The 13065-nt window shown below is 46.4% G+C and overlaps 1 protein-coding gene across 1 annotated transcript in view; it reads left to right on the forward strand.

Annotated features, from left to right (window-relative positions):
- LOC138520467 (protein SREK1IP1-like) overlaps positions 1-11969 on the forward strand; it is a 158538-nt gene extending 146569 nt beyond the window's left edge. Inside the window, exons 3-4 of the mRNA XM_069632840.1 lie at positions 11604-11756; positions 11840-11969. Of these exons, the coding sequence (XP_069488941.1) occupies positions 11604-11756; positions 11840-11969 (283 nt within the window). The remainder of the gene's footprint in view (positions 1-11603; positions 11757-11839) is intronic.
- Positions 11970-13065: the final 1096 nt, after the last annotated feature.

Below are 13065 nucleotides of genomic sequence, written 5' to 3' on the forward strand. Positions count from 1 at the left end.
TGAAGAGGTACATGCACAATGTTATCAGGCAGATTCAACAACGAAAACTAAACATTCAATAAATACCAAATTCGTTCATGCGGCATATATTTAATACAAAAAAACGAGGAAAATGGGGAAAAAAAGGAAAAAATAAATAATATGACTGCAGGTCATTGTGACGTAATAATAACAGTGATTAAGGTGGGCACAGTACCTTAATGGAGGAGCCTTTAGTGTCTGTGGGACCAAACCAATGTGATGTGCGGGAGGATCGCATCCAAGGTGTTTTATCTTCAAATGTATGCCGCAATCGTGGAAAGCTTTTGTAGTAAGATCTGTAAGAGATCCAAAAGTTAGTGTAAATCACTCTCTGCAGGTGTTACGCTGGCTATGTCAGCCGCCATCAGCTTGAAGCTTACCTTCAGTGGCGGGCGTTCAGCTAGCAAAGGTGGCGTGCACGAGCACGCACATCCATTTGCTTTTATACACATTGCCATGACAACAGAAGGTGCCAACGCCTCACGTGCCGCGTGACGTTGTGATGTCATTGACGCCTCACGTCCCGGATGCCCTGTGTGTACAAGGAAGCCGTGGATGGCTGGGACTGTCTGGAGAGAAAGGATTTGCAATTTGCTCCAGCTATTTAGGACCCCAAGATAAGTACCAGAAGTAACAGTAAACATTCAATAGAATCAAACACATGTGAGAAAAGCTTCGACCGGAACATCCCCCATGGATCTGGGACCCATCATAAAAGAGAGAAATAAATAAATAAGAGCAATAATGTGGAGAAATAAAATGAAATAAACATGGAAAAATGAAAATAACGAACACCAATGTACAGCAAGATGTGTTATCATTGTGCTCCCGGTGACAGAGCACCTACATGGCTGGCGTTATGTATGAGTGATGTAAAATGGGCGTAAAAAGTGTAAGTGAATAATGAAATATTGTTATGACCATTTGGTATCCAAATCAATTTTAAATCAGCAATAAAGTTTCAGATGTAGCACAAATAATTGATCTCCTCATTCATGTTGTTAGGTGTGAGGGTTCAAAGGTGATCCATCCAAAAGCTTTTCCTTTGATCGAGTCTTTTGTGCATATTTTCATGTTTATTGTGCCCTGTCACCACTTCAACAATTTGAAACCTTATCTGGGATAGGTTGTGCTGTTTCTCCTGCCAATGTCTAGCTACAGCGGAGTTCAAGTTTCCATTCCTGATGCACGACCTGTGCTCATTCCATGTGAGCTTAGCCAGCCTCTTTGATTTCCCAATATAGTACAATACCCAGGGGAATTTAATTAAGTAGATGATGTTAGGGGTATCGCATGTTGCATAATCCCTTAACTTGATCTTTTCTCCTGTTCGGGATGGTTGATTATGTTCTCTTTTTTAATGTATCTGCAATTACTGCAATGGAGACTGGGAAATGTACCTTTGCGTGATAACCAGTTGGTCTCTAAAGTTCCTACTTCTTTGGTAAGAAATCACGGGAAGTTCCTTGAAGAGATGCTCCACTCTGAGATCACACGTTAGAGTTCTCCAATTTCTCTTTATAATATTCTTAATTCTTTTGCTCTGGGTAGAATGTTTCGAGACATACATAAGTGGTGATCCGATTGTGCTTTTATCTTTAGTTGTCAATACTTCCTTACATTGTATACTTGTTGTCTTGGAAGCAGCTGCTTCTACTTCTTTTATTTTGTATTCTCGGGCAATACATTTCTTCCCCATCTCTGCTAGTTCCTGTGACTAGTGTTCAGGGTCACTAACAATGAGCTTGACCCGTAGCATTTGGATGTATGGTAGATTTTTGATCAGCCTGGGTTGGTGGAAACTCAATCTGTGTAAAAGGTTGTTTCTATCCGTATCTTTGTGGTAGATGTTGGTCGTGGTGTATCCAGTTGTTCCCACTCTAATGTTAACATCCAGGAAGTGGATTTCCACTTTTGATATTTCATGTATAAATTGTATTTGTGGATCCATTGCATTAAGCTACATAAAAAAATCCTTGAGGTCATTTTCTGTGCCTGTCCATATGCCACAAATGTCATCTATGTACCTAAACCAAAGTTTGATGTATCTGTGCCATACTGGATGGATAAGAACATGATCTGGTTCATATTTATGCATAAAGCAGTTTGCATATACAGGGGCCATAGTGGCACCCACGGAGGTTCCTGATACTTGCAGATAATATCACTCCCTGTATTAAAAATATGAGTTTTCTGCTATGAATCGTAGGAGTGCTAGTATAAATTGTTTGTGTGCAAGAATCTCATCTTCTCTCAATAACATCCATTCCATAGCTTCCATACCTAGATCTTGCGGTATAGAGGTATATACGTTCTTGACATCCAGAGTCAAATGAATGTAGCTAGGATGATGCGTGACCACTTCCAACTGTTGTAAAAAATGGGTTGTATACTTGACATAAGTACTGGTTTTCTGGACTAAAGGCTGTACATAATAGTCTACATATTTGCCAAGGGGTTGTAGTATACTGTTAATGCTTGCTACAATCAGTCAGCCCGGTGGATTGGTAGGATTTGTTTGTATTTTTGGGAGCGTGTAAATGTTTGGAATCCTTGGATGCTGGCTCTTCAAAAATATAAGTGTGTGATGGTTAATCCATCCTAAGTCTTCCGCTCTGCAAAGTAGATGCTCAAGATATCGCATTATCATAACAGTGGGATCACTGTCTAATGGTGCATACATATTCATATCACTTAGTTGGTTCCTACATTCTGTGTCATAGTTGGTGTCACACATAGGGCCTCATTACGACCCTGGCGGAAATCGCGGTGCAAAATGCACCATGGAGCACGGCGGAAAGCTGCCGATAGCGCCATGGGGGTTGGCGGATTTACCGCCCCATGCCGACCTTGGCGGGGCGGTAAATCCCCATTCCCCATTTTACCCTTCCCCATTCCCATTTTAGCCCCATAGGGTATAATGGGAGTGGGGAAGGCGTTAATTACGCCACCGTAAAATACGGTGGCGTAATTAACAACAAGGTCCCGTAGCGCCATGGATTTCTCCGCCCGGAAAAACCAGGCGGAAAACGGCTCCATGGTGCTACGGGAACTCGTAGTAGGGCGGACGGGTCCGCCGCGAATAACGCTGGCGTAAACCCACTCCGCCAGGGTCCTAAGGAGGCCCATAATCACTAATGCCCCACCCATGTCGGTGGATCTTATGGTAATGTCCTTATCACTATAAATATTCTCGATCAATGTCATTTCATGTTGTTTCAAGTTTCTATGTAGAGGGAGTTTAACGCTAACAGCCTCCAGATCTTTTATCACTTGCTTGTGAAAGATTTCCACTGATGGTACTCTTATAGGTGGTACAAAGGTGCTCTTGCTCCTAAATTGCTTTAATTTGGAATCATCCTCTCCTGAAGGAGTCTTTGTATGGTCACCTATTTTGTCAAAGAATACTTTCAGCTTCAGTTTTATGACAAAAAGTTAAAGTTCAATTTTGGTATCAAAAAAGGTGCTGCTATATGTGGGCACACAACTGAGCCCTTACTGTAATGTTTCTCTTTAGGAATCAGTCAAGATTCTGGAGGAGAGATTGATGACTATCAACCTCATCACGACTTTGGCGGTAACCCTTAAAATTGGAGGTAACGCTATTAGCGCCGATTTTAAGGGTCCGTCGGATCACAAGTCCAAATACCGCCGGCACCATTACAGCCGGTGCAAGTACAGCCGGCTGTACAAGCACCGGCCATAACAGCGCCAGGAACCATTCGCGCTAAAACATCAGCAATCACGAGTCTGGCGTTGGCCCTATTAGCTGCTGTAGGACAACACTCTCCCGGAGGTAGTGAGGCTGAAGGGATGATCACACCCCAGGGAAGCCCAAGCCCAGGCACACAGCATGCATGGAGTCGACATGTGCCTGTGCGTCGTGTCCGCACACCGCAGCCCGACATGGACACGCCATTTTATGGGAGCCCAGAAGACCGGCACTCTGAGCCAGGCAGCCCAGTCCAGGCTAGCGCCATGTCGCCATACAGCCCCCCCCCCCGACAGCACACAAGTCGTAGGCCACCACGTGACGCACCAGGGGAGCCCTTCGTCACTGGGGCAGCAGTGATGGGCCGACTCGACATCATTGAGGCCAAACAGGCCAGGGTGGAATCGATGGTGAAGGTGCAGAGCAGGCACATCAAGGCAGTCAGTCAATCAATAAGGCATGTGTGTAAGTACATAGCGCAGGACAATGCGCGTACACGCCGAGTTGTTGAACAATGTACCGCTGCCCTGACAGGCTTTGGCCAACGAGTGAGGGAGTTGACGGAGGCAGTCTCAGCACTTGTTGAACAGACACGGGAGGCAAACAACCTCATGCGACAGCACGTGATGGCCACCGCTTCAGTACCCTCGACATCGAACACACCAACGGAGGGTTCCCTAGAGCCATCTCCTAGGCGCCGGTCCATGCACCACCTAAGGGCACGCACACCGGAGGGGCCCGGAAAAGGGAAGCGCCCGCGACCATCCTAGTGGTGCATGGCATCATTGTTGTTGCCCTGATGAGACACATGTGCCTATCTGCACAGCTGGGGGTAGTCTACTGGGGGGAGGGGTGATAGTGTGCTGGGTGTTTACTGGAGGGAGGGGGGATAGTGTGCTGGGTGTTTACTGGGGGGAGGGGGGATAGTGTGCTGGGTGTTTACTGGGGGAGAGGGGATATTGTGCTGGGTGTTTACTGGGGGGAGGGCGGATAGTGTGCTGGGTGTTCACTGGGGGGAGGGGGGATTGTTGGATGTTAAATAAATCACATTAGAAAATTCTCAATGCATGGACAGTAGTGATTGTCACTGATGCAATTCAATGTTGAAGTGGCATATTTCCGATCTACCCATTACCTATTTCTTAAATAATCCATCCATCAATCCCTGTCTGCCCAACCTCCCCTCCCTCAGCCCAATCCTTTGTGCATGTGCAACACATTCTGGCACTTCATCGCCCTCACTACCATCCTCAGGTGGATGCACATGAGCATCAGGGGGCAGTGGCACATTTCTGCGGCAGCAGATGTTGTGCAGCATGGCACATGTCAGTACAATTTAGCCTACTTATTCTGGTGCATACATCATTGCCCCTCCCGTGCGGTCGAGGCACCGGAAGCGTGCCTTCGCCAGTCCAAATGCCCTCTCCACGCAGATCCGTGTACGGGCATGGACAAGGGAGTATGCCCGCTCCACCGCCGTGTGTGGGTGACGCACAGGGGTCATGTGCCACGTGTCTTGGGGATATGCAGATTCACCTGCAGGGGAGAGGAAGACGGTATGGGAACAAGGTAAGTACAGTGGGTGTACAGGGCTCTGTCATCAGTGTCATTTTGCCTTTTATATCATTTGGCCTATAACATTGTGGAGTGTGCTGTCCTACGGGCACGATCAATGGGGTACTCTCCACTTGGTACGCCTATGTATCTGTATGTAACAGTACTCATTCAGTTGTCGCAGGATAAGGGGGCACTTCCATCTACTTCTGCATGACAGAAGTGGCTGCGTCATGTGTCATTGCAAATCCATTTGGCTACAGTTGCATTTGCTGGTTGTCACTGCTCTGTACTGTTCTCCTTGCATTTCCCTGGCCATTTTGGGGACAGTGTTCGTGGGATGAACATTGTCATTACTCGGCCTACTTACGTGTGGTGCGTTTGTGGTTGTGCCAGTTTATGGTTTGAAAATTAATTATTGTCGGGTGGGCAGGGTGGGAATTCTGTACTGTGTCAGTGTTGGGAGCCATGGTGCTACGCACACAGGAGGCTTTATTGTGGTGGGTCTTCCACATGTCACTGTGCCGCCACATGTCTTACATCCTGCATGGGTGTGTTCTGCTGTGTTGCACATGTCCGAGGTTTATCGTGCAAGGTGCTTGAATGTGAATGCTGCAGTAATGATGCTGCCTATTGGGAATAATGGATTCTGTGACAGGCACCATCTGTTGTGGATTGACATGCTTTATGGTATACATTTGTACTCACCCAGTAGCCATGTGATTTGCCATCAATGCCTTTTCATGTACGCCGGCAGGGTACTGTTGCGCAGGACCGTGGAGTCGTGGGTGGATCCTGGGTAGCAGGCAGAGAAGTGGATGAAGGTGTGGTCGGGACCACATTTCATCTGCACGTTGAGGGAATGGTACTGTTTCCGGTTTCTGTAGGCAGCCTCATGTGCCTGGGGTGGTACGAGTGCCACATGTGTGCAGTCCAGGGCTGCTATTACATTTGTGACTTGGGCAATGGCATAGTATTGACACTTTAGCTGGTGCAGCTGTGCCTGTGTGGCTGGCAATGCAATGTGTTCGTTCACATGATTCAACAGTGCTTCAAGCACCTGTCCCAGCATGGCACTGAATGTGGACTGGCACATTCCATGCATCATGACAACGGTATGTTGGTAGCTGCCAGTCCCAAGAAATTGAAGCACAGACACGAGCTTCACTAGGGGAGGTACTGCCATGCTGGTGGCTATGCGGTTGCCAATGTCACCCTGGATTGTGTCCAGCTACTGGCTGATGGTCGCCCTGTTCAGCCGATAATCTGTCACCAACTGACCATCAGTCAGGGCCCAGGGTGTTGGCCTGACCCTGGGGATGGCTGGCTGCCTTGCTGGTGCTGCTCTCCGACTCCTTTTCCTCATCCCCACTGACCCCTGCACTCCCAGGGCCCTGGCCTGGTTGGCTGGTCTCTGTAGCTCCTTACGCAGCAGCTAGAAGTCAACATCAAGGCTCCCAGCTCCAAATGGCAGCATGGTGTTGGGGAGGGTGTGTTGTGCATGGGTGGGTCCTTTGTAGGCCTCTGATTTGCAGTGGTTCCACCTGGGTCCTTATTGCTGTCTCCTCCCTGCTCCTGCTGGTGTAATGGTGCTGGGGAGGGTGTGTTGTGCATGGGTGGTTCCTTTGTAGGCCTCTGATTTGCAGTGGTTCCACCTGGGTCCTTATTGCTGTCTCCTCCCTGCTCCTGCTGGTGTAATGGTGTTGGGGAGGGTGTGTTGTGCATGGGTGGTTCCTTTGTAGGCCTCTGATTTGCAGTGGTTCCACCTGGGTCCTTATTGCTGTGGCCTGTGTTCTGTTACCTCCAGATTTTTGCTGGAGGTATTTTCGGCAGATTGACCGTCGCTTTTATGGCGCTAATAGCGCCAACGCCGGACTCGTGATTGCTGATGTTTTAGCGCAAATAGTTCCTGGCGCTGTTATGGCCGGCGCTTGTACAGCCGGCTGTACTTGCGCCGGCTGTTATGGTGCTGGCGGTATTTGGACTTGTGAGCCGACAGACCCTTAAAATCGGCGCTAATAGCGTTACCGCCAATTTTAAGGGTTACCAACAAAGTCATGATGAGGCTGGAAGCCAAGTTGACAAGGGGCAGAGTTTCTTAAGACAAACTATTAATCTGTGTAGCTTCACTATCTCTAGTTCTTTTGATTGAGAATCCCAAAGAGAAATTGGATATATAACAACTGGGCACAGACTTGGGCCTTCCGCATAAATTGGAATGATTTCAACCAACCTCCAGGAAGATTCAACCAGAAGGCTAGACTTTGCAATACTATAAATATTAACTAATTGGCTGTACACAACCAAGCCTCGTGTTTTGACACATCAGGGGGCATACCAGCTGGAGGAAGGGACTAAGCATTACCAAGAGTGTGTGTAGTATACGACACCGCCTCATAGGTAAGAATGAATCAGCTACACTATTGGCCCCTATTACCTAGCGGGCACAGAGAAGGACAGGATCAAGCTCCTTATGGTCCTTCATCGCCTCCTCTGAACATAGCATAGAAAAATGGATATACCAGTTAATAACATTAATCCAAATAATGAGAGACAGGTGGTCAAATGAAATCTTGGCTGTGATGTTCTAAAAAGCCCTCTGGTCATTTGTATTGGCTGCTAGATACAGTGCACCCCCCCTGTATTTAAATCAATTTGAGTGATACCACTTAAACCAAAGGATCCATGCCTTCGATATCCTCTAACATTCAGGGAAATATATTGATTTCCCAGCATGGATACTAATGTGTGCATTAGGATAAAGATATCACACATTTGAATTGGCACAAATGTATGATTTGTGACCTGAAATGGCAATGCTTTAACTTGTATTGCAGAATCAGTGGCGGTATGTTTGAAGGCAAATTATACACATTATTTAAACTGAACTTTTAAAAGAGAGTCAATGTGTTGCAGTAGAGCCATGACACACATCTCTATTTTTCTCTACAGGACCTGCCTTCCCATTATCTTTGTGCAATTGGGTGCCTGGAAGAGAAGTAAAACAGAGTTGGAGGAGGCAGCAGGAACATAACTGCCAGAGGAATGGAACTATACTATAGAATGTACTATGTGGTACATTTAGGATTGCAACACAACATGTAGAATATTGCATTCTCACAAGCTGCCATCTCATTCATTACTCAGCATGCTAAATCATAACACATAACCAATGAGGGATCTAGGCTTTTAAAGTGTTAGTTGAATGTACAGAGTACAGACTTTAAGCTTAAAGGTTCCCCTGTCAAGGTTCCTGTTCTAACATAATGGCAACTTGTGGTCCTTGACCTCTGTTTAGGAAATAACGGATACTCAAGGGGGAGAAGGCATTTGCGCAGACAAATTTAGCATATACATCTAATATTTACACAAAACATACATACATAAGCAAATCCTAAAATGATCACCTTTTAGGGTAAATCCTAAAACATGCAAACCAATTGAATCAATAATCATGTGAAATTGAAGATGTTTCTCCTGTGAAAATCATACAAATGACAAATATTGCTACTAGGATCTGTGCATCTATGAGGGATTCTTGCATATTGCTTAATACCACCTTGAGGCCATGTCAAAAAGCTGATACCAATTCATGTAAATATCTATGGCAAACCATCGTGACAATGGGGTGGTAAACCTCTTGTGGAATCTTTGGGTAGAGAAAGGGGCGAATTACAAAGAGCAGGTACAAGAGAAGATGGGGATTCCTTCCATAGCAGATCTTAGAAAGAACTATGGTTTTGCCAACGCTGCATTACAGGTATATCACAGACTAAAGGGAATGGTTTGATCCTTTTTTTTTGGGAGAACCAAGGGGAGATTGGAGTTCATATTATTGCTTGGGTGCCCTTTTTATGAGGTTTGTGGGATTCTGAAAGTCTAAGATTGGTCTGTTCCAGGAAGAGAATATATGCACATGTGCAGTGAACATGCGAGCAGGACATATCTATTGGAATAGGAACAACATCTGCTGGCCATATTAAGGGTGTACATTGATTTTCCAGAGATACATTTTCAATAAAATATCTGCTTGCAAATATTTAAGTCTCATAAAGAATGTCATTTTAAACTACTGGATTTGTATATCTGTTTCAAATTACGGGAATCGGGGACTCTTAGTTAAGGTATTTGCTGAAGTCACACTTTGCCCAAGCTATGGCGAGGAACTTATCCGAATGTAATTATACCTCTGCCACTGGATGTCAATGTAAGGTTTGACTAATTTCTTGATGTTTTCCGTGTCATACTGAAAAAGGAATGCTGTCAGACAATCATCTTTCTGGATTAAGATAGTCATATCTGCAAAAAGAAAGAATACATTATGCCATTTGATACATGCAAGGCTACTCAACGCAGGCATGTGAGACTATTTCAGGAACATTGTCCTCTCTCCCTATGGGTTGTCATGCCTTTGGGACTAGGGAGTTGAACCTGCTATGCTTAACACCCCCTGGGGACAGGGTAAGCAGCATCCCTCTGAAGATAGCTCCCCCTTAGAGAATAGAGACTCCAAGAGGGAGATAAGTCACCAACCCTTCCCCCCAGGCATTCATACCTTTGCAAGGTATGTAGGAATTGAATTTTTTGGTGAGCATGAACCCCCTTCATTATTGTTGGTCTTGGCTTCTGACCATAGGTATCCCCATTTTCCTATGAAGACAAAGAAGAGATGAGTAAACCAGCCCACAGGATGCGTGTACCTGGAGCAGCCAATCATGGAGGAGGCTGAGGAGGCCCTGCAGAGTTGGACAGCGTCAAAGAGGCCAAAGGAGGTGTGGCCAGACAGAGAGAGAGAGAGAGAGAGAAAAAGCTAGTGTCGGCGGGCAGGATCGTGACATGCACCAGGAGAGTGCAGTGGGATGCAGCTGATAGCCACCTGGAGCAGTCCAGAGAGGCCGAGAGAATGAGAGAGAGTCTTGGTAGGACAGCACAGAGCCCAACAGATAATCTGCACATATGACATTGCCCCAACCAAGCTGTGAAAATAATAGCAAGTATCAGTAGGGTGGCACAGAGCCCAACAGAGAATCTGCATATGCGACTGTGCCCCAACCAAACTGTGACAATAATAGCGAGTCTTAGTAGGATGGCACAGAGTCCAGCCGAGATGCTGCAAATATGATTTCTTCCCAACCAAGCTGAAAGAACCCGATAGAGACTCAGTAGGCCAACGTGAGCCCAGCGGAAAAGTCACAGAAGTGGCTAGGGAACGTCAGGAGAACTGACCCGACACAATGCCCCTCCTAATTGAGCACAGTTCGAGGATGTCAGATACGCAGAGGCTGCATTGGAAAGGGAGGCAGGTGAAAGAGAGAGAAAGGAGAAACACATTCAAGAGGATGGAAGGGAGAATGGACAGAGTCCCAGAGCACACAAAGGTTGAGCAAGCCTCAGAGTGGGGAGTGAGGGTAAGAAGAGCCTCAGAGTGTGGAGAGACTGAGAACACGCCAGAGTGGGGACTGAGAAGAAGAACCCCAGAGTGGGAAGAATCCCAGAGTGTTGAGTGAGAAGAAGAAGAAGAGTCCCAGAGTGGAGAGAGCCTGAGAATACCCCAGAGTGGGTAGTGTGAAGAACAACAGCCCCAGAGTGGAGAGAGCCTCCTGTAAACACCCCAGAGTAGGTAGTGTGATGAAGAAGAGCCTCACAGTGCAGAAAGCCTGAGAGAGAACACCACAGAGTGGGTAGTGTGAAGAAGAGCCCCAGAGCAGAGAGAGCATGACACGAGAAACCCCCAGAGTGGGTAGTGTGCTGAAGAAGAGCCTTAGACTGAAGAGAGCCTGAGAACACCCTAGAGTGGGTAGTGTGAAGATGAAGAGCCTTAGAGTGAAGAGAGCCTGAGAACAACCCAGAGGAGGTAGTGTGAAGAAGTAGAGCCTCAGAGTGCAGAAAGCTTGGGGGAGAACACCACAGAGTGGGTAGTGTGAAGAAGAGCTCCAGAGCAGGGAGAGCCTGAAAACACCCCAGAGTGGGTAGTGTGCTGAAGAAGAGCCTCAGAGTGGAGAGAAGCTGAGAACACCCCAGAATGGGTAGTGAGAAGAAGAAAATCCCCAGAGTGGGGAGAAGATGAGAACACCCCAGAGTGGGTAGTGTGAAGAAGAAGAGCCTCAGAGTGCAGAGAGCCAGAGAACACCCCAGAGTGGGTAGTGTGAAGAAGGAGAGCCACAGAGTGGAGGTAGTCTGAGAACACCCCAGAGTGGGTAGTGTGAAGAAGATCCCCAGAGCGTAGAGAGCCTGAGAACACCCCAGAGTGGGTAGTGTGAATAAGAAGAAGAGCCCCAGCGAGCAGATAGCATGAGATAGCATGGGAACATCACAGAGTGGGTAGTGAGAAGAAGAAGAAGAAGAAGAAGAAGAAGAAGAAGAAGAAGAAGAAGAAGAAGAAGAAGAAGAAGAAGAAGAAGAAGAAGAAGAAGAAGAAGAGCCCCAGCGAGCAGATAGCAGGAGATAGCATGGGAACATCACAGAGTGGGTAGTGTGAAGAAGAAGAAGAAGAAGAAGAAGATGAAGAGCCCCAGCGAGCAGATAGCAGGAGATAGCATGGGAAAATCACAGAGTGGGTAGTGTGAAGAAGAAGAAGAAGAAGAAGAAGAAGAAGAAGAAGAAGAAGAAGAAGAAGAAGAAGAAGAAGAAGAAGAAGAAGAAGAAGAAGAAGAAGAAGAGCCCCAGCGAGCAGATAGCATGAGATAGCATGGGAACATCACAGAGTGGGTACTGTGAAGAAGCGCCCCAGAGCAGAGAGCGCCTGAGAACACCCCACAGTGGGTAGAGTTCAGAAGAAGCGCTCCAGAGTGGAGACAGCTTGGGAACACCCCAGAGTGGCTAATGAGAAGAAGAAGAACCCCAGATTTTAGAGATCCTGAAAACGCCTCAGAGTGGGGACTGGGAAGAAGAGTCGCCCCCGAGTGGGGGCAGGGGTTGGGGGGGCAAGATTGAAACAATCCCAGGGGAGAGAAAGAGGAAAAAGGATCCTATAATAAACATAATATTTAAAAGAGTGCCAATGTGTTAGAGTAGCAAATTGACAGACATCTCTAGTTTACTCTACAGCACCTGTCTCCCCACTGTCTCTGTGCAACTGGGAGCCTGGAAGAGAAGTAAGACAGAGTTGGAGGAACATAACTGCAAAAGCAATGGAATTATACTATAAACTGTGCTATGTGGTAGATTTAGGGTGGCCACACAACATGTAGAATATTTAATTCTCAGTGTGTGGAGAGAATGATAGTGGTCTGGGCTGGAACACTTTGATAGCCCTCCAACACACCAAGAACTCTCGAACTTGGATTGTGGGCAAAGGCCTTTACCAAAAAAGGAGATGATATGGGTTCGAATCCGGCAGCCAGCCCTTCTGGTTAATAGTTCTACAAAGTCTTTCTTTGTTTCTTTTGTTGTTTTCATTTTTATTTTCAGCTAGTGTCAGTGGTTAGGTTAGTGTATGGTTCTAGACAGAGGGCTTTGTTAATTTACAGACTTCCTTCTCAGCCCCCTTGGGACTTTCTTCTATAGAAAAGGGTTGGAGCTTGTAGGTTTAGGATACGATTATGGGAACTTCATAAGAATATAACCCCTAAAACAAACACTTGGTGTCTGAGTCCTGATTCTGGCTTACCACACATGGTTAATTAGATGAATTATGCTTATTGTTTTAGAACAATTCGATGTAAGGGACATCACCATCTGATGGTAAGTGGTGCAGGATAAACGCAATGGCCATAGGACACAAGGCTGACATCTGCAAATAGAGGTTAAATGGGTTGTGTTTGTGTATTAATAAGGAT

The sequence above is a fragment of the Ambystoma mexicanum genome, chromosome 13 (genome assembly GCF_040938575.1).
Source record: "Ambystoma mexicanum isolate Mex_15411 chromosome 13, UKY_AmexF1_1, whole genome shotgun sequence".
NCBI classification, from domain to species: domain Eukaryota; kingdom Metazoa; phylum Chordata; class Amphibia; order Caudata; family Ambystomatidae; genus Ambystoma; species Ambystoma mexicanum.